This window comes from Agelaius phoeniceus, chromosome 14, assembly GCF_051311805.1.
Source record: "Agelaius phoeniceus isolate bAgePho1 chromosome 14, bAgePho1.hap1, whole genome shotgun sequence".
Taxonomy (NCBI): Eukaryota; Metazoa; Chordata; class Aves; order Passeriformes; family Icteridae; genus Agelaius; species Agelaius phoeniceus.
In genome coordinates, this window is record NC_135278.1 from 15,415,115 (window position 1) to 15,442,612 (window position 27,498).

General features: G+C 54.1%; 1 protein-coding gene and 1 pseudogene across 1 annotated transcript; one reads left to right on the top strand and one right to left on the bottom strand.

The window, feature by feature from the left end:
• Nucleotides 1-27,353, top strand: NALF2 (NALCN channel auxiliary factor 2). The gene is made up of 3 exons (XM_054641680.2): nucleotides 1-1,201; nucleotides 17,551-17,722; nucleotides 18,209-27,353. Exons 1-3 carry the CDS (start codon nucleotides 425-427, stop codon nucleotides 18,616-18,618), a joined length of 1,359 nt encoding a protein of 452 aa, XP_054497655.1. The 5' UTR covers nucleotides 1-424; the 3' UTR covers nucleotides 18,619-27,353.
• On the bottom strand, nucleotides 23,852-24,628 carry LOC129126013 (SAP30-binding protein pseudogene; annotated as a pseudogene).
• Nucleotides 27,354-27,498: the final 145 nt, after the last annotated feature.

Sequence of the window (27,498 nt, forward strand, 5' to 3'; positions counted from 1 at the left end):
CCCGGCCGGGCCGGGCCGGGCCGAGCGGAGCGGAGCCGATCGGAGCTGTCCTTCAGCACCTCGGCAGCGCCGGCCGGGCCGGGCCGCGGCCGTGCCGGTGCCGGCGGAGCGGAGGCAGCGCGCAGGCGCAGCGCTCGCGGCTCCTCAAGGTGTTGGCGGCGCGGCCGAAGATGGCGACAGACTGAGGGCGATGGGGCCGGGCGGCGGCGGCGGCGGGCGCGGCGCGGCCCCGGCACCGCGCCGGGGCAAGCGGAAAGCCGAGTGAGGGCGGCCGGGGCATGCCCGGGGCCGGGACCGGGGCCGGGGCCGGGGCGGGCGGCGGCGGCGGGGCGCGGCGGGGGCGGCGCGGGCATGGCGGCGGTGCGGGGCAGGTGACAGCGGCGGCAGCGCGGCGCTGCCCGCCCGCCGCCCGCGCGCCCCCGGCATGATCCGCGGCGCCTGGATGTCCCCCCGCGGGGGCGCCGCCGGCGGGGCCGTGTGCTGCGCGCCGCGCCGCAGCGACAAGCCGGTGGCCGACCCCGAGCGGGCGCAGAAATGGCGCCTGTCGCTCGCCTCGCTCCTCTTTTTCACCGTGCTCCTCTCCGACCATCTGTGGCTCTGCGCCGGGGCCAAGCTGCGGGCGCGGGAGCGGCCGCGGGGCCGCGGGCCGCGGGCGCTGCTGGCGGCCGAGCCGGCGGGCGGCGGCGGCGGCGGCAGCTGCGAGGCCCTGCTGGGCAACCTGAGCCGCGGCCCCGGCGGGCCCTGCCCCGCCGCCCGCGGGGACCTGGACTCGGCGTGCGCCCGGCTGCTCGCCCCGCAGCGCCCGCGGGCCCCCGGCGCGCCCCTGCGCTCGCCCCCCGCCGCCGCCGCCGCCGCCGCCGCCGCCGCGCCCTTCTTCGCCTCGCCCTCCTCCAAAAGGACCTTCCTGCAGGCTTACTTCAGGAACTTCAACCTCTCCTTTTGTGATACTTACACGATCTGGGACCTGCTGCGGGAGATGGCCGGCCCCGACGGCCTGGACTGCAGCCTGGACAACCTGATGGTGGACCTGGTGGTGGCGGCGGCCGGGGCGCTGGACGGGGAGGCCTGTAGCAGCTGCGTCCAGGCGTACCAGCGGCTGGACCAACACGCTCAGGAAAAATACGAGGAGTTCGACCTCTTGCTGGAGAAGTACTTGCAATCGGAAGAGTACTCGGTCAGATCCTGCCTGACGGACTGCAAGGTACGAGGGGGCGTCCCGGGTGAGCCGGGCCACAGCGGGCTTGGTGGTGTGTGGGTGCTATGGTCCCCCTGCTCTCACACCTACCTGCAGGCTGGGATCTCCCTCTGCTCCCCAAACCTCTCCTGGCAGTGGTGATGGGACAGGTCTGGAGCCCTTGGGAAAGCTGGGACAGGGTGATGGGACAGAAAAGGCAAAGCAGGACTTGGCCTGAATGAGCACTCGCACATACCTTCACACCTGTGCACACACAGGCAGCTTCCGACATCCCACTGCCATTCCCAACACCCTGCTCCCAACACAGTCTGAGCACCCAGCTCATGACACTCCACTGCCAGCACCCCAATCCTGACACCTCTCCTGACACCCCAATCCCCTCATGCCACCTCAGTCCAAGTACCTCACTCCTGACACCCCAATCCCTGCTAGCCTTACCCACACCCCTTTCCGTGTGCACTCCAGGGTTCTGCCTGGCTGTCATTAGACCAGTGATGACCTGAGATGAACCATGGTGCCAGGGCCCCTTCCCTGTATGCAGCAGCTGTTTTCCAGCTCTTACACCCTTTCTGCCCAGGGGTGCTGGACTGTGCGTCCCACCTTGGTGTTCCCCCAGTGTCACTGACTGTCCCCAGCCTTGGGACACAGTCCCTGTTCTGAAAGCTGATGGGTTGGTTGTGTTTCTCAGCATCAGTGGGATCAAGGCTCAGTATGGAGCCATCTCCTCTCCCAGATGAGAGTTGTGGTTGGATCTCCATCAAACCCCCAGTGTGGTTCTGCTGGATGCTCATTCTTACAAGCCTTTGGTGCCTCCAGCTTCCACCAGCTCCAAGCTGCCTGGCTCACCTGTGCATGCTCCTTCCAGACATCACCTCTGGGAAGTGCAATGGTCTCCATAATTAAATCTGCTTCCCTTTCTCAGAGCTGTGTCTTGGGGTGTGTGACAGCATTGTCCCCACAGGGATGGTGGCAGAGCTTCCTCCCTGGCAGTACAATAGGGTTGGCTGCTCCTCTTCTGGGACAGGAGTTTTGAGGGACACTTGGATTTGCAGAGCAGCTCTTGAAGTGATGTCCATGCCCTGGGAAAGTGCAGGAGCAGCACCAAGAGCAGCACTGGGACACCGAGGTGGTGTCTTTCAGCAAGGGCACATTGCTGAGATCCTGGCCGCTACTCCAAGGGTCGCTTTTGTGGGGAGCTGGGTTTGAGCAGGAGCTTGTGCTTGTGTTCTGGGCATGGGCCAGGGCAGGTAATTACAGTCTGCTTCCCAAATTCCCCCTGTGGTTTCCAAGGGACATGGTATTCAGCCTGCTCTGAGTAGTTTGGTCCTGCTGCTCCACTTCCACAGGGTGCTGTCCATTGTGCTGCTCCTGCTTCCAGGGGCCCAGCAGGATCAGGATCTCTCTGTGCCATGTCTGGTGGAGCATAAACGTTCCAACTTCAGGCTTAGCTTCCATCTCTGCTGGGAGTCCCAGAGAGAGAAGCAAAAGAGGTGAGAAAATAATTATGTTGGGACTCCAAAATGTGTAGAAACAGAGCTGTGCTTCAATGAGTCTCCATTAATTATCCCTGGGTTTAACATCCTTGATGGGAGAGCAGGAAATGTGCTGGGGAGATGCAGAACTGGAGGTAGTGGCTGGACTCTGAGCTGGTTCTGTGTCATGTCAGTGCATCCTTAGAGCATCTGTGAGCTCCAACCTTGCATTCCTCAGGCAGCACTTGGGAAGCAACAGGAGGCAGGAGCAGCAGGGACAACCTGTGCACACTCCCCTGAGCCACCCACTGGGAAATTCCCATGGGAGTGCCTGAGCCTACACACTCCCACTGGAGCCCTCACTGATCCCATCCTGAAAAATCAGGCTGCTTTGTTTAAGCCATTCACTCCATATTTATGTGTCTTACCCCAGCCTTACATCCATGAGACTCAGCTTTTCCCTCTCAGTGGCTGTTCCCCATCTGTGAATTGAGGCTAATACCAGACCCCTCCAGCACTGTTGTGACAAGCGAGTTTTGGCCTGATTTTGAGTCCTCTGGACTTGAGCAGGGACTACAGTTACTCATTGCCTTGGAAAAATGTGGCTGGTGGGATTTTTGGAAGCAGTTTGAATTTGTGATTCCCTTACAGATGCTGGATAATACCTGTTTGTGAGGGGTGGCAAAGGTACTGCTTGATAGTGATAACATCTGAGAGCAAATAACAGGAAAACAGCAGAGGAGTGGAGGAAAACAGTGGAATGTGCAGCTTGGCCAGTGTGAGAGCTCCTGCAGAGCCCTCACAGCAGGATTCTGGCTTCAGGAGCTCTGGAGCTGGAGAAACAGGATTTAAATGATAATTCTGGGACATGGGACCATGGGAGCAGGGCTGAGTGTGGAGGGTTAGTGCTGCATCCCATTCACATCCCTGCCATTCTGTAACAGCAGCTGGAAAATTGAAGATGAGGAAGCACAGCAGCTCCAGCTCACCTGCACACAGCCTCCCTCTGCTGAGGCACGGATCCCTCTGGAATTTGGTGCCTAAGAAGTGTGGCTCAGCAGACACCTCACAGGGAGCTCTAAGGCAGCCAAACCACTCTGGTGATTTTTGCTCTTTTTTCCACCTGAATTCAAACAACAGCAACACCAAATCCCAACTGGAGCTGCCAGTTCCTTCCTGTGGCAGCAGGTTTCACCCCGAGCTAAAAATTTGGAAGCGTGAGTGTTGTGGATTGGTTTCAGGAGACACATAATGCCCTGTTAAAAAATCATCTTGAGAGCTGCCCTCAGGTTTGGGGAGAAAAAGCAGGTCCTGCCAGGAGGGGAAACAGCATCCTGGGCATCCCAACCCCAGATCTGTCTATTGGAATAAATCACTTGAGCTCCATTTTCTTCATGCAGGAAAAGCCAAATTTTTATTCACATAACTTATTGTATAGTTTTCACAGACTTCTTGTACCAAATCTATTACCTGGTAGTTTCTTACTACTTCATTTGTTAGTCAGAAGGTGATTTGTGTGTATGTGCTAAGGTTCAAGTTATTTACATTTTTCTTTTGTGGGTTCTCATGGAACAAATCTAATAAGTGCAGGTGCACTTATTTTTCACCCAAAAAAGGTTGTTACGTTAACAAACTGTTCATACCCAGATTGTTTTCACATGGGAACTTGCAAAGTACGAGCTGCACTTAGAAGAAATGACAGACTAGCTATTGATTTAACAGAGCAGGCCTGATTTTATGAGGCCTTTCTTTTATAACTTCTTTACCTATCTGCTACATCCATCTGTGCCCAGAGGTTGGGGAAGACTGGACCAAAGTCCCCCTGGGAGATAGGAATCCCATGAAATGGTGGGATCTGTGTGTAATTCAGCTGCTGGGATTACTCAGTGCTGTCATACTCTCCCTTTTTATTTTCTGCTTGGGGATCATTCCTGGGCAGATCCCACTTTGTGCATATGTTGTTATTCCTGTGCAGCGCCGTCAACTTCCAAATCACTCCCTGGAAATGTTTTGTTTGTTACTCTTCCAACTAACACCAGAAATCCCTGTGGCTGAGAGACATTAAACCATGAAGATGCACTTCTGGGGTTTATTGTTTGCATTTCCTACTTGGTGGGATTTTGGGGGTCTGGCTCCCACAGGGACGCTCATGGACAGGGGCACCGGCATCCTGTGACAGGAGGAAGAGAGGGAAGTGAGTTCACAAGGTCCATCCATCTTCTCAAATACATTTCACCTTGTGCTGTGAGGATCTGCCTGCCAGCTGCTGGGTGATGGTGCTAGGTAGGGATGATGTGGATGAAAGGTGGCAAATGCCTGTTTTCCTGAACATAAGAGGGAAAAGTCATTAATTGAGTCAGGAGCAGCTGCCGGCCGCCTCCATCTCGCCTGTTGCTGTGTAACTTGTATCCTTTGTCACTGCAAGACACAGTGAACTCAGTGCACTGAGTAGTTGTGGGGACACTTTGGAGCATCCTCCAAAGGGGCTTGAGGAGGTCATGGCCTGGGGACGTGGATATTGGACACGAATATCCATCAGGAAATGTGGGGCAGCAGCAGCACTCAAACTGTCAGCCCAGGCTTTGCAGGGCTTAGTGCAGGAGGAAATCACTGTCCCTCCAAAGCAATGCCCTGAGGGATGCTTAGGGTTTGTTTGTGCCTTTTCCCATCTTTCCAAACAGGAAAAGAGCAGTGTTGCTCCAGCTCAGACACCAGATGAGAGCTTTGCTCATGCCAAGGCCGAGCTCTGCATGCTGGCTCCCGCCCCAACAGCTCCCAAAAGTGCCCCCTCCCACCCGTCCTGGGGCAAATCAAGATCTATGGGACAAAGCCCATTAAGGAGTCATTAGGCTGCAAGAAACAAAGCTGTGGCAAGAGAAGGGCTGACAGGCAGGAGGGGGCTGGCAGCAGCGCTGGGCTGGACAGGACCTGTAGCATCTCAGATGTGATTAGATTATCAGGTTTCACTACACACAGGCCCGTGGCTGTGGGATCTGGTTCTGCACCTCTGGTTTCCCCAGTGCCCCTGGCAGGGCAGGATTTCACTCCCGAGGCTTTGCTGGTGTTTCTGTGCCGCTGGTGTGCAGTGATGTGGTGAGAAATGGAGGCTGTTCCTGCTCTGGCATCATCCCTGGCACATCTCACACGGAGCAGGGAGCAAATCCCCAGTGCCCAGGTTCAGCACCCTCTGGGGTCCTGTTTTCTGGCTCTTGTTTAACCAGGAATAGCATCAGCAATCAGCATCCCTACAGAGCATCCCTCCCTGTGGAACATCCTCTGGAAACCTAAGCCTGCTGGCACCAGGAGCTTTGGGAACACCATGTCTTGGGGTTATCCCAGTGCCAGGGACACCTCTTGGGGGAACCAAAGCAGCGTTCTACCTTCACTAAAGTAGCTCAAGTTGAGTTTTTTTTGGGCTGGGCTTATCCAAAATGCTGTTAAACCTAGTGCACTCCTGCTCTGAGCCTGGATGGCTCCTTGCACAGAGGGAAGGTCCCTTGAGAACCACAGCAAAAGTGATTTCACCAAAACCTTGTGGGTTTTTTTAAGGTTACTAAGTTACTTTAGGTTTTTTAAGGTTGCTAAGTTACTTTAGAAGTGAGGCTTCCAGAGAATCTTTGGATGGGTGACTGCAAAGTTGCACCCTGGACCTGGTCTCCTGTGAAGCATTTGGTGCACCAGGAGCAGCAGGAGGGGAGAGGCTGCTCCCACACACCTGTGGCAGCTCCAGATCTTCTCCACAACCAGCCTGGCCAGTGAGGTGTTTCATGAGGTGAAAAAAGGTTCCAGAGTGAATTCGAAAGTAATTCCAGCAGATCAGTGCAGTCATTTGGCAGCTTGAGCAAGAGCACATGCATGAGCTTAGCCAAGTGTGCAGCTCCATGTTCCCCACCCATTCCATGGGAACAAAGGGAATTTTTTGCAGCCTTGCACAAAGATGTGGTTCAGTTGTATAAAGAATTTGGGCCAAAGGACCATGGTGGGTTTGGTCTGCAGGTGCTGATGCTGCAGCCTCTGGCACAGCCCAATTCCAGTGCCTTGTGTCTGGTACCTCCTTGATGCTTGAAAATTGAGATCAAGGCTTGAAAAACAGGAGAAACAAAAGCTGAACTTATGGAAGGAGTTTTCCCCCTGGAATAAAACATATAGAGGTGTCAGGAATGTGCCAGTGGTACCTGGGACTTGGGAGGGCTGCAAGCCAGGTGGGAGTGGGGGTGCTCAGATGGTGCTTGGACAGTCCTGAGTTTTGCTTGGGGTGGAGACATCTCAAGCTGCCTGAGAGTGTGTGGTGGGCTGGAGGCTGAACCTACACAGGTACTGTGGGGTGAAGCAGCCTCTGGTGGGGTCAGGGTATGAATGAGAGAGATTTACAGGGGATATTGGGTGGTTTTTGGCTGCCTCCTTTGCTCTGGTTGTCTGTCAGTCCTTGTCGTCTGCCTGTCCTCGCCTGTGTCTGTCAGTGGTGCTGCAGGGACAACCCACAAGTTTCCCAAGGCAGCAGCAGGTCCATGGAGCAACAGGCAGGTTGGCAAATGGTGCAGGGACAGCGAGGGAGGGTGACATCTCTCTCCATCAAACTGTCACCAGTAGCTCCAAGTGCCACAGGCTCCAGCACCAGCTCCTGCTCTGTGTGCTCCCAGCTGTGCCTGCTGCCATCAGTGCCAGATGCAAGCCCACGTTCTTCTCTATGTGTGCCCATCCCTGGAAGCATGGTGGGCACAGGGGCTTCACCAGCAGGGTGGGATGAGCTCCTCAGAGATGCCACCTCAGCAGCTGGAGATGGAAAGTATCCAGCTGCTCTGTGTGGTGCAGGAAGGCTCTGGGAGTCAGGAGCTCAGCAGTGCATACAGTGATGCCAGCAAAGTGTGAGATCTGGGAGAACAACAGGACCCTCAGCCCCCTTGCTGTGCACATCCATTGGCACAGGCTGCCTGTGGCCATCCAGATCAGGCTGCCTTTCCCACCAGGCAGTGATCTGTGCTCCCCATGGACAAAGGGATCTGCTGGTGACCTCCAGCCCCACACACATCCCAGGGAGAGCATGCAGCACCTCCTACAGCAGCACTGGGAGAGGGGAGAGGATGCACTGGGTGTCTGCTTGAGCCCAGCTGGACCTGCCCTCACAAGGGGCTTCACCTGGTCCCTGCCTGAGGACAGGATTCTTTTCCAGCAGCAAAGGAGCTGTTCTGCCCAGCGGGGATCACACATGGCCTGGCCTGACCCCGGTGCTGGGCAGTGCCAAGGATCCCACACAGAGAGGGTTTGTCAAAACATCCCACAGCCCCAGGCCTGTGCCTAGGGATGCCCCACAGGCTCTTCCTCTGCTGTGGGCTCCAGAGCTGCCCTCCAGGGTGGGAGGCAGGCAGGTGGGAGAGGCAGGACGTGCTTGGCTGCCGGGGGCTATTCCCGCTGTCACCGGGATGCCATTAGGATGCGACTCATGCCTGGCTCCACGCAGGAGCTCAGCTCTGCTGTCCTTTGAAGGGCAATGACTCAGGGACAGCAAATCTGTGAATGAGACACAGAGGCTGCCTGGGCAAGAAGTAGCCATCTGTCCACGCTGCTCCAGCCCCATTCCCGTGGGCAGAGCCAGCAGCTGCCTGCCTGGAATGGCCCGCCTGCTTCAGCCTCGCTCCTCTTCCCAGCTCCTGGCTTTTCCTTGGGGCCTCTCTCCCAGCCATGCTCCTGGGGTGTCACAGGAAGAGCAGTGCTGGCAGCATTGGCCACCCCCAGATGCTGCCAACGTGGCCACTCTGTTCAAAAAGCAGCTTGAAATGGCCTCACCTGGCAAGGATTTGGTTTTCCAGAGCCCTGCCTGTGCCAGCATCCTGGTGTTCCTGGTCCTGGCTGGAGAAGGAAATGCCACCTGCCCTGCTCATCCTCTTGGGAGTAACAGATACACGTGTTTGGCTGGAATCTTATCCCTGCATGGCACCTCTGCTTCACTGCTGGTGGGTGGAGGCTGTGGATGGACAGCAAAGGTAGAGCTGGAGAGGGGGCCTGGAAGTGGCTGGGTGGGGGGTTTTCATGGTGAGGGGTGTGCCAGCTCCTGGGTTTGCACAGATCAGAGAGCCTGGAACACCCTGAGCCCACAGGCACCAGTTCCAAGCATTACCCACTGCTGGTGGTTACAGAGGGAGAGGAGACAAGTGGAATTTTCTTGGAATTTTCTGAACAGCTGCAGTTTGGGAAGGACTGACCAATGCTGGCTGAGCAAGAGCTGTGTTTGTGTCTTTATTGTAATGAGTTCAACCCCCTTCAGACCTGGGCATCTCCCTGACCTGCTCTTGGTATTCAGTGTCATATTCCTTGGAGCTGGTCGTCTTCTGTGTCATTTTCCATGGAGCTGGATGTAGAGAGGAGGAATCCACAGGGGTCTCTGCCTGTGTGTGCAGGGAGCTGTGTTTTCCTGCCATGCTGTGTTGCTTGTTTGTCATCATTCCTTGCTCTCCCATTCAAATGAGACTGTCAGGAAGCACCAGGAGCTCTGGGGTGGCAGCCTGGCTCAGAGTGTGGTCCTGGGACCGCTCTCCAGACACCCCTTGCTCATGGGAATGCAGGGGAAGCACTTCCACTCTGTGGAGCATGAGGAAGAGGGACAGGGACAGGGAGAGCCCCAGCCTGGCCTGGCTTGCTCCAGGGGAAGCAGCAGGGATGGGTTTCCCTGCAGTAGAGCATCCCTTGGGATTCTCTGGCTGAGGAGCGATGCCAGCAGCGCCTGCCTGCTGCTCACCACGGAGACTGAGAATTATCCTGGGGCTTTCCTCCCTGGAAGGGAGCAGGAGATTTCTGCAAGTGCTGTTCAGCCAGGGAGAGAAAACCAGAGGCTGCAGCTCTCAGGTCTGATATGAGCCGTGGCCTGTTGTGTGTCTCCAGCAGTAGGAGCTGCCAGGAGTGCTGATAAGCATCTCAAAATCATCTCTGCTTGCATTTAAGGGACCTGTGGGCACAAGTTGAGGTGGATACAAGACCCAGCATGAGCATGGAAAACTGCACTTCCCTGTGACCATGGAAGGTGCCTAGGCACTGGGATGCTCCTGTCTCCCCACTCTTTGCTCCATGGGGAAGTGGGGATGGGCCAGATCCTGCTGCTTGCCCATCTCTGTAGGGTGCACAAAGATGACATGAGGGTCCAGGTTCCTCCTGCCTTATACCCTGTCCCATTCCCACTCAAGCCAAGTGGCACCTCACAGGATGCTGTGCAGGGGGCTCCTGGCAGAGTACAGGATTGGGCTGTTCCATAGGCATTGGATGCAAGACAGCCCTGCTGTGACAAGCCCTTGCTGGGCTGGACACTCACACCATCCTGAGAACAATTTTCCAGCCTCACCATTTCCTTGGAAGGGGGATGAGCAGAGAAACTTCTCCCTTGCCCCCATCACTGGTGGGTAATTTATGGCTCGTGGCACTGAAGTGTCTCGCCTTTATTTTTTTATATCCTATCTAATGTAACAGGATGTTCTCATTAGCTGTATAAATGTTTAATCCACTTTTGAATCCTGTTAAGCCCCTGGCTGCAGCAGGATCTAATGGGAGTGAATTCCTCAGGCCATCCTAATGGATTGCAGGGACCTCACTTTCCCTCTGTCCCCAACTCCATCGTGTTCAGCTTCAGTTTTGCAGAGGTCTTTAATTACTTTTTAAGTCATTGGGCTGGTAGGATGGGCTGGTATCTGACCCACTGGGGGCTGGCAGGTGAGGACTGTACAGGATGGAGCTGCTGGAGCGAGTCCCAAGGAGGCTATGGAGCTGCTCCGAGGGCTGGAGCCCCTCTGGAGCCAGACTGGGAGAGCTGGAAGTGCTCACCTGGAGAGGAGGAGACTCCAGAGAGACCTTAGAGCCCCTTCCAGTGCCTAAAGGAGCTCCAGGAGAGCTGGAGAGGGACTTGGGACAAGGGATGGAGAGACAGGACACAGGGAATGGCTTCCCACTGCCAGAGGGCAGGGTTAGATGGGATATTGGGAAAAATTTTCCTCAGAGTGTGGTGACACCCTGGAACTGGAGGGCTGGCCTCCCCTCTTCCTCCTTGGGGCATGGCCATGTGGTGTCACAAGGACAGAGCCCTCCAGATGCCAGGGAGAGCTGCTCTCTCTCTGGCCACCAGCTGTTTGTCCCTGTCTCCTGGTGTCCACACAAACCTCCACACTCCAGCTGGCCTTGCCTTCCTGACAAGCTGCTCTTCTCTTCTCTAAAGCCCAGCCAAGACCCTTTTTGAAAGGGGAGCACAGAGCAGCAGCCTGGATTAACTGCAGCCTGGGAATGCAGGTCCCTGTGTCCTGCCCGTGCTCCTGGGCTGGGATCTTGGGACAGGGACTGGCTGTGCCTGGGGTCTGGCAGCAGTGCCCACGGGCAGCCCACCATGCCTGGGCCACCCTGTCCCAGACACTGCCAGGGAATTCCCAGGGTGAGTAGAGGGGACACACCCAGGATGTGAGGAGGGGGGACTCAACAGGAGACTGACATCAGGAATGCTGGGATGAGAGCTCCCATCTGTGAGCAGAGCACTGGCACCCCCTGCTCACCCCCCTTGGAGACAGGATGCATCTACCCCGAGGTGGAGTCTGATAATGAAATGGAAATATTCCATGGGAATTGGGATGTTTACAGCAGTGGTCTGGGATCAGGAGCCTCCTGCAATGGGCTGGGGGCTGTAGGAGTGGTCAGGCAGGGCTGGGTGGCTCCACAGGAGTAAACTCCAGCCAGATCCCAGCCTGCACTGGGAAAAGTGGGAGCTGTGGTGGGAGGGAAAGGGCTGCAGACACTGCTGGGCAGGGCCATGGAGCAACCTGTGACAGGCACTGGCTGTGGGAGGCAGGAGGGCCTGGCAGTGGTCACTGCCTTCCTGTTCATCCAGCTGTGCCATTAATTACTGTGATTAATCAACAGGCACAGGCACATGGCCATGTTGGGATGCCATGTGCTCTGTCCCCTCAGCACAGGAACTGTCAGAGGTGCCCAAAGCAAGTCCTCAAGCCCTGCTCTTCCAGGGAATGCTTCCTGCTTCAGTGCAACCACGAGCACAAGCTCTTCCTCCTGGGCTTGTTCCAAGGGCAGTGTGGCATCTGCTGGGATGACACCCAATCCAGTTGGGAATCCCACCAGTGCCATTCCCTGCAGCCTGTGTGCATCCATCCCCATTCCCCCATCCCATCCATGTCCCAGCCATTCCTGCTGGCAGCCCCATCCCCGTGCCTGCTGCTCCGTGCCCTCTGGAGCTGGGTACAATGGGCAGAGGCTCCCCTGGTTGGGAAATGGAGGAGCTGCGGCTCCAGGGCTGTCATCGCCAGGCAAAAGGCAACTTTATATTAAAAATGAAGGAAAAACAATACAAATCCCATAATCCTGTCCAGTTGTTGAGGTTTAGGCTTGGGTTGGTGTTTTTGGTCCCCTCTCTCCTAACCCAGAGCATGTGAATCTGTTAAGGCAGGGATAACAACTCCAGAACTATCAAAGAAACCAAAAATCAGCTGTTCCAGAGATGATGTTGGAACAGCCCATAGCAAGGAGAATTTTTTAAAAAGCCTAAAAGAAGCTGGTTTAAAGCTCCACATTGTTACTGTCTGAGTTAATTGAATACAGTGGTAATTGGACATTGCAGATGTGTTTGTGACTCCTCCTGGCTGGCCCTGGACCTCAGTATTCCCTTAATCCTCTGCCATCCAGGGGGGCTCTTCTCTCCCCCCCAGCCTGTCCTGCTTCCCGCGCTGCATCCTCATGTGCCAGAGCTTGGAGAGCTGCCCGAGTGGCTCATTAGCAGTGCTCATTTCCCTGTGTCCAAGATTAATGAGGCACAGCCACTCCAGATGCTCCTCTCAGACCAGGATGGAAATGTGAGTCCCAGGAACTGCTCTGGGAGGGGAGGGGGCTGCTGCAGCCTGGGGGTCTGGCAGGGACAGGCAGGGATTTTTCATCCTATCCCTGCTGGGAGCTGGGTGCACCCAGTCAGAGGAGAGAAAGGAGGAGAGCCATGATGGCAGAAGCCAGCTTCCAGAGTGATCCTCACCTCTTGTCCAAGCACATTCCCAGGACTCCTTCTGAGGTTATTCTGTAGGGAAAATCTCCCCATTTCCCTCTCTGCCTTCCAGACTGCATCTCCCCCTTCCAGAGAAGTAGATTTGGGGCTGGGGATGCTGCCCCAATCCCTGCCACTAATTAATGAGAAGGGTTTATTATGTTTATGCCATTAGCAGGATTTTCCTTGGGGAAACTTCCCAAGCATTGATTCCTGTTCAGATGGGAAAACAGCAGTTTGTTGTGTTAATTACAGCTGGCATTCCCAGTGGGCATCCAGACTATCCCAAACACTGCATCCTCTGCAGTGCTGGTGTGTCCTGAGAATGCTGCTCCATTCCTGCTCCTCAGCTCTCCCAAAATGCAGCTGGGATGGTTCCACAGGCAGTGCCAGTGTTTCCAACATACTGGCAGCAACTGGACTGGCCTTGAAGTGCCCACATTTGTGCAGAAATCCTAAGGACACAAAAAGACTTTGGAAAAGCTGTTTGGTGGGGAATGCTGTCCTGGTACTGCCAGGAGACAGAGGGAATAGTGCAAGCAGGGAAGAACTCCCATTTGGCACAGAATTCCCTGTGAAAGTGCCATCCCTCTGACTGCTGCTTCCAGATCCCACTGGAAGCATGAGCAGACAGCCTAATTCTCTATTAGAAATCCAATTAATTTTGGGTTTTTTTAATGTCTTTTAGGATGAGGTTTTTCATCCCACCTCCAAAATTCCAATGTGGACAGATAGCCTGTCCTTTTCCTTCCATATAAATTGAGTCTGTGAAGCTGGCTCCTTTCCTAGGCACCCAAATTCTGTGTGCTTCCTCAGAGTCATGCAGCCAGCCCTCCAGAGCTAAAAATGCAGGAAGAGGGCACCAAATTGGAGCTATTTTGGAGTTGAGGTCACTTTAATTTACTTGGCCAGGCTGGAGATCTGCCAAAAGCCAAACCAGAATGGCAGGAACACTGATTGCAACCCAACCCGCTTCCTGAAGAATCCAGAGAGGGTGAGGATGGAAACCAGGGAGCTTTCCTAGTAGATCTAAGCAGGGAATAAATTTCCTCCTGTCCTAAATTCTCACATGTCCTTTTTAACAGCAGAACTAAGGAGGTTGTGGGGGGTAAGCTTGGGGGTATCAAAACCTTGAGCATCTCCCAGGGAATTTGCTCCTTGTCTGTGACATGGATCTCTCTGGGTGAGTGATGGGAGGCCACTGGGATCTCACCTGTGTCTCAGCCTGATCCCAGTGGAGTGGGAGAGCCCCGTTGGACCAGCAGGTCTTGGATGTGTCTGTTTGTGAGTACACCCAGGCAGTTTCCATCCTGCAGAGCTGTAGGAATTCCTGCTGCAGCACCTGGAGGATCTGCCACAAGGGAATGGCAAGGGCTGGCTGGGGTCAGTGCTTCCCTCAAGGGGAAAGGGAAGGGAGAATGGAAGGCAGCCAGGGAATCCTGGTTCAGGTTCTGGGTGAGTGCTCCAGCTCTGCCCTCCCCAGTGGTATCACCAGCTCCTTGCAGTGTCTCCTTCCATATTTTCATTAAATTCATGGAATGTCCCTGTGTGTGACCCCAACCCCCTGCCAGACTTCCCTGATGGGAATCATCACAAACATTTTAGGGGGGACATGTGTGAATCCATGCAGAGCCTGCTTGTGCCAGCTGTTTCCACATGAGAGCAGGATTAACCTAATCAGTTTCCTACAAAGCTCTGAGAAATCTCCTGCTCCAGCTGCCTTTTCCACCCAAATCTGGAGCTGGGACAGCTCAGGTGACACCCACAATCCTCTGCTGAAGCACTCAGTGTAGCCTCCATGCCAGGCTGCATGTGAGCCCAGGTGGGAGCTGGGATGTGACTGGGATCTGGGAAGCAGCGTGGGAGAGCAGAGCTGGGAAGGAGACTGGCAGGAAATGGGAGTGAGTAAATCAGCCCAGCTCGCCTGAGTTGTGACTAAAGGGGTAGCATGAGACATCTGCAAATATTAGAGATGTGTAAACACAGAGCAGGGAGAGGGAATGGTGGAGGGAATGATTGAAGGGAGTGAACTTTTGGATGGAAAAATGTAGGTCAAGTATGAAGGAAAACTTGTAGGCAGCGAGATAAGTGCTGTAAAACAACCTCCTTGGGAAACACGAGGAAGTCCCATTGATGGAGATGTTTATCCTGAGGCAGATGAGGGCTGGAAAAGAGGCTGAGCTGGAGGGATGGATTCAGGGTGTCCATCCCAGATGGGACTGGGCACACCAGTAATGTCAATCCAGCTCCTTGTGCATTCATAATTCCCCTTTAAACTGCAGGCTGGTTGTGGTTCAATTAATCCATCCAGATTTTAATCCTTAAGCTTCATGGCTTTGGGAAGAATTCACCTGACATCAGCCAGTTCAAATTCAAGCACGTCATCCACACCAGCTGTCCAAAATCCTGGATGGTCACCAGGGGAAGGAGAAGCTCATCCAGCCACTCGCTGCTGGACGTTCTGAGGGTTGGGCTGTTCTCAGGACACCCTCTCCTTGTTGCTCTAAAGGCAACCCAAATAATTAAGGTAATTAATAAGGCCTCTCTCTGTTTTGCTCCAGATTACACTGGAGTGTGTCTGGAGTGTGTGGGAATAACAGCATCGTGTCCAGGCAGGGACTTGTTGAGTCCTCAGATTGGAATTAAGGATATGGCCTGCCTGAATACATCCTGGGCAGTCAGTTTGTGCTTTGGAGCCCACTGTACACCCCCTGGTGCTGTGTCCCATCAGTGTGAGGTGTCACTGTCCCCTGAGCTCTCTAACCCTCCTTTACATCCTGTTGAGGTTCCACAGCAGCAGGGACAGGTCCTGCTTTCCCAACAGAGAGAAACTCATGGTGCCTGCAGAGGACCACGTGCCACCCACTGAGGGGTCCTGCTGTGTCCTCCTTGCTGTCCCTCTGTCTGCTTGCTCCTGACACTGTCCCCAAGGGAGCAGAGGCCATCAGGGAGGGCACTGCTGCAGTGGGGGTTGTGGCCCTCCAGAGCACGGCCTCTTCCTCCTCAGTTCTAGGGAATCAGCTCGGGCAGATCGTGCAGTCATAGCATGGTTTGGGTTAGAAGGGGCCTTAAATCCATCCTGTCCCACCTCCTGCCACAGGCAGGGACACCTCCCACTATCCCAGGGTGCTCCAAACCCCATCCAGCCTGGCCCTGGACACTTCCAGGGATGACAGATCCAGACCTCAAAACTCTCCTGCTTGTGTCCTCACACTCTGCAGTCATTCCCTCCTCTGGAGCCACTCCACTGTGTCCCAGTAATTAACATCCAACAGGACAAGGAGAACAAGCACCTGCATTCCCACATTCCAGGGGCCAGCCCTGCCCACAGTACTGGGGACAGCTCCAAAATGTTCACTCCATAAATTGTGTCCTGGTGCCCATTAAACTTTTTGGGATGAAAGTTTCACCAAAGCTAACACAATTCTGTGAAAATTCTGGCTTTCATGATTTGGCATTTTACAGGAAAAAAAAACAAATTAAAATAACTTGCCAAGAATTTCCCAACCAGCTTTAATCCTGAGACACTACCATGGGCCAAAGAAACAATGATAAGGATCTATGAAAAACATGGGGAAACAAAGAAGTGATGGGTTTAAAGCCTCAAGAAAATGAAAATGCAGCTGGAAGGCAGAGCAGGGGGTTTCTCTAAGCATGCAGAGGAGGGAAACTCATTCCCTTTGAATCACAGGGAGCCCTTTCTAGCTGGTTTCAAAGGAAGTTGCATGTGGCCATGGAATGACCATGGTGCTGTCACTCGTGCCCTCACGAGTTCATGGATGAGCTGCAAGTGCCACGGGTTTCTTGCAGCCTGTGGAATGATGCACACCAGGAGAAATGGGGGCTCTCCCTCCCTGTCTGTTACAGCCAGTAGAGACAAGCAACTTCCTCCATGCTTGATGCTGGGGAAGTAAGGGAAATTTGGGAATATGGTTGTAACTGAGCCAGCTGGGCTATGGCCGGCTGTGTGCTGTGGGAACAGGCACATGGAGGCTGGAAGGGAAGAGGGAAACCCAGGACTGGACAGGCTGGACAGGCAGGGAATGTGGCAGCCTTGCAGTCACAGCTGAACCCCCAGGGTGCTCTTCCTTCTGGAAATGTTGCCAAGCACAGCTTGAAGTATCAGGAAGATGAATGGAGCACATGGAGACACCTGCACCACTGGTACATCTCAGTGCCAGAACATCCATGGAAAATGAACAAGTTTTCCCCTTCAGCCAAAAGAAATGGCAGAAACAGCAGAAGTTCCAGATGTCAAGGAATCAGGAACCTCTCCCAGGACCTGGTGGGGAAGGTGAGGAAGGTGTTACTTGGTGGCAGAGAGGGACAAGCCTGAGGTGCAGTGGCTGCATGTGCTGCATCCCAGCTGCTTCTGTCCAGCAGCTTTTCCAGCAGGAAATTTCCAGTGAAGACCAGCCCATAATGTGTTTTGCTGTCCCATGTCCAGAGCTGATGGTGGCCAAAGCACTTTAGAGGAGGTGAGAATCCTCCCCTTCCCAGCAGAGCAGTGGGATGTCTTGGGGATGAGGAGGACACGCTGGGACAGGTGATAAGCAGCATTTGAATTTCTGTGTGATGGACTGAGCTCTTGGGTCACTGATGTTGGCAGAATCTATCACGATGCCTGTCTGTAGGGGACATTATTCCATGTGGTAATTAGCTTTATTTTCATGGTGGATTTAGCTGGATAGACGAATTCCACCATTGTTACACTCCAGTGGATTGTTTGAATCCATCGCTGTTCAACAAATGACCCCAACACGCATTTCCTACCAGAGCGGGAAGCTCTCCCGTCCCCTTCCACCCTGCGGTGCTGCAGCTGTCCCGGTGCTTGGGAAGTGACGTGTCCCTTTCTCCACGATTTCCCCCAGGCTGTCTACAAGGCGTGGCTGTGCTCCGAGTACTTCAACGTGACCCAGCAGCAGTGCCGGCAGCGGATCCCATGCAAGCAATACTGCCTGGAGGTGCAGACCAGGTGCCCCTTCGTGTTACCGGACAATGATGAGCTGATCTATGGAGGTTTGCCTGGCTTCATCTGTACGGGTAAGGAGGGCCGGGCTCACACCGGGCACAGGGGCGGGGGTGATGCTGAGCCCTGGCGAATTTCCAAGCCACTCCCCAAGTTTGGAAGGCTTGCCGGGGTGGAGTGGGAGGAGGGGCAGTGAGGAAACATTGCCTGATGCCAAAACGTGGCCATCCCAAGGGTACGGGGGTAAGGGGTTAATGGGGACACAGCAACATCTCAGCCCAGGAGGTGAAAGTCCTACCTCTGACTGAAAGCTAAAGCACAGAGGGAGCTGCAGGTGATGGATTAAAGCAGGGTGAGGATATTGAACCACTGTGAGCAGGATTTGGGGAGCCCTGAGCTCGCCTTGCATGTGTGCAGGCTCACACATGCTGGGGCCAGTGCCAGGGGGTGTCTGGATGTCCTGGCTCTCAGGTGTGCCCATCCCACGGCTGGTGGGCACAGGGGCTCGCTTCCTCCTCAGTGTCCCGCTGACCCCTCCTCTGCTTCCTTCCTCCCTGCAGGGCTGCTGGAGAACCAGCTGCCCGACGAGGAGGCCAAGTGCTGCGAGGTGCAATGGGACTCCTGCGAGCACCCCCCAGACAGCAACGAGGACACATCCCCCAAATCCACGGCGTCAGAGTCGCTCCATTTCCACCGCCACGACCCCCACCTCCATCACCAGAGGCAGAACCACTACCACCTCTACCACCACCACCACCACCAGTACCACCAGTACCACCAGCCTCGCTCCCCGTCCTTGCTGCCGGTCTCTGCGGGGTCTCGCCTCGGCAGCAGCAGGATCAGACTGTGCGTGCTGGTCCTGATGCTCCTCCACACCATGGTGTCCTTCTCGAGCGTGCACGGCGGCGCCGGGGGGCTCGGCCTGGAGGCCCCGCCCGCCCTGGAGGAGAGCGTGGCCCGGGACGAGTGACACAGAGGGCAGAGCCGACCTCCAAGGAGAACGCCAGATCTTTTCCCATAAGGGGGGCACATGCTATTCCTCCAATGGGAGGCACGGGGTTGGGGGTGGCACACGCGCACCCCCGCACATCCCCCAAGAGCTGCTCGCGCGGGGCATCCCCGTGGTGAAGAGTCTCTAACGCGCACAGGGCTGCGGGACCCGGCGCCAGAAGGGTTCGGGCAGGGCCAGCATTCCCGGCCCCGCAGGCGCCGGGAGGGCAGGAACGGCACGGAGGCGGGGGGACCGAGGGGAGGGGTCCCTGGGAATCGAAGGGTGTCCCCATGGGACTGCCGGGTGTCCCCCGGCCGCTGCCGCGAGTGCCTTGAGTGCCCGCGCCTCCCCCGCCCGCACCGTGCCGAGGTTGGACGGTCAGCCCGGCCCTGGTTCCTTTTCTCCTGGGTCTGAATGCCGAGGGAGCAGGCGGAGGGGCAGCACCTCCCGGCACAGCCTGGCCCACTCCTGTCCCAGGGAAAAGCCACTGGGGCTCGGGGCAGAACCGCCCTGGTGAGACGCAATGTCCTCAGCGCGGCGCTGGTGGCGTTTGGGGACAGGAGTGGGACGCTGTGACACTGCACTGTGGTACCACTCGGGGTTGGTCTCACTGCATCCCAGCCTGCTCCTCCAGCCTGGCCTTTCCTGCTGCTCTATGCGAGGAGGAGGAGAGGGAGGAGGCTTGGAGCAGGAGGGATGTCCCCAGCATTCCCACATCCCACTTTGCAAAGTGTCCTGATGATTTGGTGTAACCTTTTTTGTTGTCCTCCCCGGCTGGTGGGACTGGTCTCAGTGAGGAGTTGGGGAGATGTGACTCCAGCAGCACACAGGCTGTGAGGGAGAGGGATCCCACGTGGCAGCAGTTGGATGCAGGGAATCCCAAAGGCATCCTTCCATGCTTCCCAGCTACAAATCATTGACTGGATGGCAGGAGGACTGGGCAAACGGGCTGGAGAAATCTAGCTTGGAGGGAGAGTCTCCCACACAAAGAGGCACTAATAAGGCCCAGCTAGGGAGGAGCATTTTTGTGAATAGTTTCAATCCATGGATGCCCCCAGATCCGGAAATTTCTGGGAGCCCAGCTGGACTTGGCTGGGCAAGGTGCTGGCTGGTGTAGCCTCATTTGGCTCACTTGGGGTGGATTTTTAACCTGAGCTCAGCATATGCAGGGATTCAGCCCCAAACAAACATCAGATCCCTAGGATCTGATCCCCAGGTCATTTCCTAGGAAACTCCCAATTCTCCACCCAGCCACCAGAACTGTTCCCAGCATGGACACTGCGAGGAGGTGCCTCCAGGCCAGGCACCAGGGGCTGTAATTTGTCCTGGGTGTGGGCAGGGAAGGAAAAAGGGTGTTTTAGCACAAGGTCACGAGTTGGGTGTGAGCCCACTCCCTGCTCCCAGAAGGGCTGGGATGGTCCCTCTGTTTCCAGGCTGGCTCTTGATAGGAACCTACAGCAGAGCCCTGTGTGGGTCACTGCAGGAGACAGGGATGGAGCAGGAGGAATGTCCTGCATCCCAAATTAATCCCAGATCCCTGTGAGGATGCAAGAAGTCCCAGAGTTGATGATCTGTAGGAGTTTTGTTGTTTCTGGTCTGTTGAGGTGAAGCAAAACCAAGCAGAGCCCCAAGAGCAGAGCCCCATGAGCAAAGCTACTTCCTGCCCGGCTGGAAGAAGGAAGTACCAGGCATCTCGTGGGAAGCACAGGTTTCCTGACATTTCCAGCCCATTTCCAGACCAAAGAGGCTCTGAGAAGCAGCTGAATGTTTGATTCCTGCTTTGACTTGAATCTCAGAGCTTTGGGGTGATGTTTACACACTACCAGTTGCCTGTTCCCAAAGTCCTGCAGAGACGAGGCCTGTGATCCCATTGTCCCATGGTTTTTGGGGTGGGAGAGGTGGGGCACACGGAAGATTGAGAGTGTTTCCCAAGCAGATTCCCTTGCTATTACCACCCAAAAAGTAGGATGTCTCTCATTTGACTATTCCTCATGACATCCATATAATTTCAGCCTAGTTTACACCAATCAGAACAGCTGGACATGGAGCAGTTCTGCAAGCTGGGATCTAGTCCCTTGGTTTTCTGTGAGCAGTTGGTTGTGGAGATGCTCTGACAAGGAGCAAAAGCTCCCAGGCAGGCCATGGGAGGGAGCACAGCCCTGTCCCTGCCTCCAGACAGCCGGATCCCGAAGGAAATTAGATTTCTCCTGCACTGCCAAGAGTTAAGCTAATTCCAGGCGCCTCTCTCGGAGATAGACTGTGTCCAATCTTGGAGCGACTCATCAGGAGAGAGAAGAATAGCCCAGTGTGGTGCGTCAGCAAGTGGCCCTGAGTCACTGGCCCTGTGCATTGTGTCATGTGTGACACTGAGCAGTGCTGGTGGGCACGGGGTGGCCCAGCCTCGGTCCCTGCACACATCCAGATCCGGCACCTCCCTGAGGGATGTGTGTCCTTCTCCCTGCCCTGAAGCCCTTGTGTCCTGCTGGTGATGGAGCGTCAGGCCAGGCTTGGGGGTGGTGATGGGTGATGTGGGATTCCCAGAGGAGCTGTGGAAGTGTCCAAGGCCAGGTTGTACAGGGCTTGGAGCAACCTGGTCCAGTAGGAAGTGTCCCTGCTCATGGCAGAGAGTGGAACTGGATGGGCTTTAAGATCCCTTCAACCTAAACCATTCCATGATTCCATGATTTCCACAGAGTTGCAGGAGTGAGATTCAATGACCTAAGTCATCTTCAGGGGGTGCTGGCAGGGATTTTCTGGGATAACCTGGGAGCTGTGAGAAACAGTTTCACCTTCCCTAACACCAGCTGGAGGCTTCCCTCATCAGGAGCACATGTTTCGTCCCAGTGAATCAGGAAGTGGAGCCAATTCAGAGCTGAGCTGGTTTGGGTGGCTACTGGGGAGGTTTGAGCCCCATCCACCAGGAGTGAGGAGGCCACCAGGACAGGAGATCCATGTGTTTTCCAGGCCACAGCTCCCGAGGGGTGTTCCCAAGAGGACAAGATGCCGGAGAGAGCACACGGGATGCGGATCCTCTCTGGGAGAGTGGGATGGACTTTACCTGCTGCAAGTGGGAGGAAAGTGCTGGGTCTTCCCAGAGCAAGGCTGTAGAAGATCTTTTCTTTAGCGATTCTGGGCTGCTGTCAATAAGTTCTGTGGTTTTAGGGCACCATATGCTGCATTCAACACTTTGCCAATCTGTTTAAACGGATCCAGACGAGGCTGTTCCCAGAGCAGGAGCAGCTGGAAGTGGTGTATGAAGCAGTCCATCATCAGGAGCCCATTGGATAAAATTCCTGCTTTTTGTCTGACATTACAACCTCCTAATCCTCCATCCCTGAGTACTCTGGCTTTGGTCTCTGAGAGAACAGCCCAGGAAGCAGACGGTGACATTGTCTCACTTAACACCACTGGCATTATTTTTATTACAAAGTGGAGGGAATGTGCCTGGAAAAGGAGCAAGTGTGCTTGGATAAAGAAGGAATGTGCCTGGATAAGGGGGGGAAGGGCTTCCTTACCCTGTGTGTCCAGGCATGCTTCACCCCAAGCCCTGTGTCCACCATTGCCCTTCGCAATCCCAAACGCTTTCCACATTCCCAAAGCCACCCTGGAATACATTGAGCTCTAAATGATTTATCCTACCAGGAATTTAAACCCAAGGGACTTTGTCCTTTTCATCCAATGATCTTATCTCTTCTCCCTGAAGAAGATGCCCCATGTTGGGATTTATATGTAAAACTCAAGTTTTCCTTCAGTAGACAAACTTCTCTTTTCTCAGAGAAAATTCCCAGTGGGAAGCAGTGATTCCTCCCTGGTGAGGGGGTTTCTCATTCCCAGGGAAGTGAGGGATGATGATGTCTCCACAAGCTCCAGGTGTGGGCAGAGAGAAGGAGCAAAAGGAGTCGGATCCAGCGTTATTCCCGGGTTTTGCACTTTCATGTAGCTGCCAGTTGTACAAATTAATTAAAAATAACTGAAGAAAAATCCCAAAGAAAGGCCCCGCTTCCTCTGGGGAACATTAATCATTAGCTGAGCCTTTTTCTTATGAAAATACAGATCCATGGTAGCCTCAGGCAGAAGATTCCCAGGGAGAGCCCTCACCATTCGTGCTCGGAGTTAGGGAAATCGCTTTGAAAGCATCTGACAACTAAAGCAGAACATGTTGAGTAACTTGGCAACACTGGGAAAACATCTGGAACTGGTTTATCTTCAACACATTTTGCTTTGCTTCAAGAGGAGATGTCAGGGCAGTTCATTCACTGCCACTCAGGGCCGCGGGCGGGGCCGGGAGATGCTCGGCTGCCGCCTGGAGGAAGGGAATAAAGGGAAAATCCCGGATATCTGCTGTTCCTGGGCAGGATCCTGGGAGGCCAGGCCATGGAGTGTCCCTGTGCAGAACTCTGCAGGTGCCTCTTGGCCTCTGGTGGCACCAAGTGTGATGGTTTGGAATGGGTTGTTGAGGTTGCCTGGAAATGCTGTGGCTGCCCCATCCCTGGGGGCATCCAAGGCCAGGTTGGATGGGGCTTGGAGCAACCTGGGATAGTGGAGTGTCCCTCCATGGCAGGAGGTGCAACCGCATGATCTTGAAGGTCCCTTCCAACCCAAACCACTCTGGGATTCCATGATTTTCACAGAGGCAAAGGGAGTGAAGTCCCATAGCCCAGGTTACCCTCAGCTTGTGATTCATCCTAATCCTATTCCTGTTGCTGTCTGGGAAAGGAATGCCTGTAGGGCTTGGTGGAGACAATGTCAGGACAGAAACATTCCTGGATTCTGCCAGAAAGTGATGGGGCAGCGTACTAGTTTGAAAACAATCCAGCAGGAGATTCCAAGTCACAACTACAATTTAATAGGAAAATTAAAATAAAGGCAGTAGTACAGAAGCACTGGCTTAGACTGACAGAGTCAGAGTACGACCTGACAGCCCGTTGGTCAGGGAGGTGGGAGCAGTCTGATTAAATGGGGGCTGTTGGAGTGATGGATGTGGTTCTGTCAAGGCAGTGATCCTGTAGAAAGATCTGGTCCTTCTCTGGAGGTGCAGTGGTGGTTATGGAGCTCTTGTCCTCTGGGAATGCAGTGGTGGTGCTCCTGTGGTGTTCCAGGCCTCAGATTCTATCCAGGTAGGAATGTTTGGTTCCTCCCCCAGGGTGAGGGAGCTCACAATGAGATTATGTGATTTTATGAGTCATTCTTTGAGACCCTTCCTCAACATGTCTCACTCGCTCCTCCTCTTCTTCTGGGCATCTCCCACAGTGGTGCTGGATGTTGTGGTGGTTGTGGAACCAGCGCTTCTTGCTGTACCCTTTTTAGTGCCAGTCACAAATTCAATCTTTGTAAGTTCTTTCTTGGCCTTCTTCAATTCGTCCATCTCAGTCTTCTGGGCTTTAGCTAGTGCCTCATAATATGAATCCTCTAACCAGCTATAAGGATCAAACGTGTCCTTTGGGCAATTTGTACCAATTTCATCAATGGAACAAAACTGGATCAGCTTTTCATGGACGCTGGGGTTGCGAAATTCCTTTTTGTTCTGGATGATGTAGTTCATATCCATGCCCTCTTTCATTTTCCTCTCGTACAGCTTTTTAATTTTATCCTGCAATTGGTTAGAACATCTGCCAAGAGGCTCAGGAGGGATTTTGATCTTATCTGAAGACATGTTCCACACTCTCTCTGCAAAAGCAACCAGTTCTGAGGATTTCTTTCCTCCACTTCTTGGAATTCCTTTAGGTCACCAGCCTCAGGTTTTTCAATCTGTAAATCATCATCTTCTGGCTGCCTGCTGTTCCTATCATCCTCCTCTTTTTCCCCTCCTCATCCCCATCGAGGTGGGTGAGGTCCCCTTCTCCATACCCAGCTGACACCAGGCCTCCCTTCTCCCCATGGGCTTTCCCCCATCACTCCCCTCCGTGCCGGCCTCTCCATGCCGCTGCAGGTCCGAGTCCTCACCGTGAGCCCCCAGCAAGGAGAAAGCACCGTGCTCCACCACCACCATCCCCCAGGGGTGCCCCACTCCGGGCACCAGAAATGTTCCAGCTTGAAAGCAACCCAGCAGGAGATTCCAAGTCACAACTACAATTTAATAGGAAAATTAAAGGCAGTAGTACAGAAGCACTGGCTTAGACTGACAGAGTCAGGGTACGACCTGATAGCCTGTTGGTCAGGGAGGTGGGAGCATTCTGATTAAATGGGGGCTGTTGGAGTGATGGATGTGGTTCTGTCAAAGCAGTGATCCTGTAAAAGATCTGGTCCTTCTCTGTCAGTCCCATGTTGGTTATGGAGCTCTTGTCCTCTGGGAATGCAGTGGTAGTGCTCCCCTGATGTTCCAGGCCTCAGGTTCTATCCAGGTAGGAATGTTTGGTTCCTCCCCCAGGGTGGAGCATCTCACAGTGGGATGATAAGATTCTATGAGTGGAACCTTGGTGGCCCATTCCTGGAGATGGCTCCCCACAGAGTGGCTGGTGCTTCCCTGGAGGGGGTTATCAGGGAGAAGATAAAGAACACTGCCCCACCTATCTTTTGGTTACATCTTACATTGTAACCCAAGACAGGCAGGGAATTCTGTGAATCAGCTTTTTGCCCTTCCCTGGGGTTTCCCGTCCCTGGCTGGTTGAATCTCCCTTAAACTAGGCTGAAAAAGTTGGGAAGGGCCATGTCAGGTGTTCAGGTTGGATGTTAAGGATTTCCTTCAGCCCAAAAGCTGGCCCACAGGCATCCCAGCTGGAGGTACCACCATCACACAAACCCAAAATCATCCCTTCTGCCACAGAAGGAGCCTGCTCGGAGCTCCTGCATCACAGCAGCCCTGGAGCTGCACAGCTCCCACCATGGGTTCATTTTATTCCAGGAATTGAAGGATTTTGGCAGCTCTTTTTGGGTGTTCTTGGTCCAGGTGGCTCCTTGGGTGACCTCCCAGCCCTGCATGTCTGTGTGAGGAAGGAGGAAGGGAGCAAAGGGAAGACTGTGGTGGGGGATGGACCATTTTTAATTGAGGATCATAAAAAAAATAAGGAATAATAAATTTTAAAAGTTGTTGGGGTTTTATCAAAGCTCTCAGTCCCTCTCAAAGGCCTGGGCAGGAGATGGGTGAGTTCCTTAGCCCAGTCCCTCCACCCTTTCCTGCTCCACATCTCCAGGACCTGTGTTCCAGGCAGGCCAGGAGCGGTTTCCAGCCTTTTTAGCACTTCAGAATGATCTTTTTTCAGCCCAGAAGGTCGACAACTCTGCTTGTTGTGAACTGAAACTCAACAAGAAAACCCCAAGAATTAGGTTTGGCTTATGAAATTTGGGGTTGGTTTTACCATTTTTAAATGTATTTGGGAACTGGACATGCCTAAGTTGCAAAACAAAAAGACAAAAAGAGCCAGACAGTGATTCTTTTTAATTTTGAAACTTGTCAAAACAAGCCAGATTGATCATTATGACCAATTTTTTTCTTTTTTTTCCTTTTTTTTCTTTTTTTTTGCAAATTGAGAAATGCATCCAGAACAGTCCTTTCCCGCAAAACCTTTCATTTTCCAAAAAGAAAACGAGGCAAAAAAAAAAAAAAATCAATCACACTTTTTCTGCTCACAGAGTTGGAACGGGCAGCAGTGGATTGGGAGAGAATAGCAATTTGTAAGGAATTCCAACCAGCTCTCCTTAAAATAGCATCCAGCCAGTTTCTCCAGGGCAGGAGGCTGGGTGGCTCCATGGTGGGAACAGGCTGGAGCAAATCCTGGCTGAGCAGGCTGGGAAAACACCTTGGGAATGCAGGGACACCTTCCCCGTGGGAATCAGAGATGCTGATGCCTGGCAGGAATTCCTGGGGATCCCCAGCCATCCCTCTGAGGGAGGTTTGGTTTGGTTTTCTGTTCCAACCCAAACTGAATCCAGCTCCTCTGAGCCTCCCGTTCGGACACAGCCTCAGGATGCCTTCAAAAGGGAGATGCTCCCATCTGAGCCCGGGAGTGGAAATTGGGAACAAATTCCATGTGCTGGTCCTTGAGGGATGTGGGAAGGGAGAGCAGGAGGAGAGCCCAGCCCCTCGTGCCCTTCTCCCTCTGGATTGTGTCCGAGCTGGGGCTCCCTGCCTTGCGTGGGTGTCCCAGGGCCTTGGGGCACCTGTGGGGATCTTGGGGGCACCTGTGGGACCCGACCCCTGCAGTGCCCAGGCTGCTGCTGCTGCCCGAACCCTTCTCAAGTGCTTGTGCCATGTGGGTGGTGACAGAGCTCGGCCCGACCCCAACGAGGTCCTTTAACAGTGCGTGGTGGTGAAACACAAACCAACATTGCTGAAGTCAAAGTATCCTTTCTAATCCCCCGGCCCGGTTTCTCTTTCTTTCCAGCTTTTCCTCCTCCGCCTCCTGGACCCTCCCTCTGTTCCCACCCCCCTTCTGTTTCTCTTTCTCCCTTCTGTCATAAGAAAGTGACTGTGTCCTCGAGGGGACAGTTTTCTTATGCCATTTTATACACTGTGCTTCATGTTTAGAACTTTTTTGCACTAGTTCCTATTACATTTATTTTCCAAACTGGTTTGACAAAAAACAAACAAAAAAAACCCAACAAAAACACAATCCCATGCTATAATTCAGTTGTATTAAAATATTATCCTACTACTCTCTGTGTTCAATAGTCTCTGTACCTGTAATGCTTTCAGTTCTGTTGTATTTTGGGGCCGAGGTTTTCTCTGCTCCTTGTTTAACCCAGTAAAGAAATAAAATGTTAAGAATTGATGATAACTCCTCCTCCCTGTCTCTGCTGTGTCACTGGGGCCACCAGGGTCCCACAGGGACGGGCTCCCCCCAGAACCTGCTCTAAACCCCAGCCACTGTCCCATGGGGGTTGTTTTCCTGCCAAATCCAATCCCAACTGGAGGCCAGAGGG

Bases quoted from the DNA above. Each gene is read 5' to 3' on its own strand.
- NALF2 (XM_054641680.2), top strand. From the start codon at position 425: ATGATCCGCGGCGCCTGGATGTCCCCCCGCGGGGGCGCCGCCGGCGGG. The intron at 1,202-17,550 runs GTACGAGGGGGC...GATTTCCCCCAG, and splicing joins CCTGCCTGACGGACTGCAAG to GCTGTCTACAAGGCGTGGCT. The intron at 17,723-18,208 runs GTAAGGAGGGCC...TCCTCCCTGCAG, and splicing joins GCCTGGCTTCATCTGTACGG to GGCTGCTGGAGAACCAGCTG.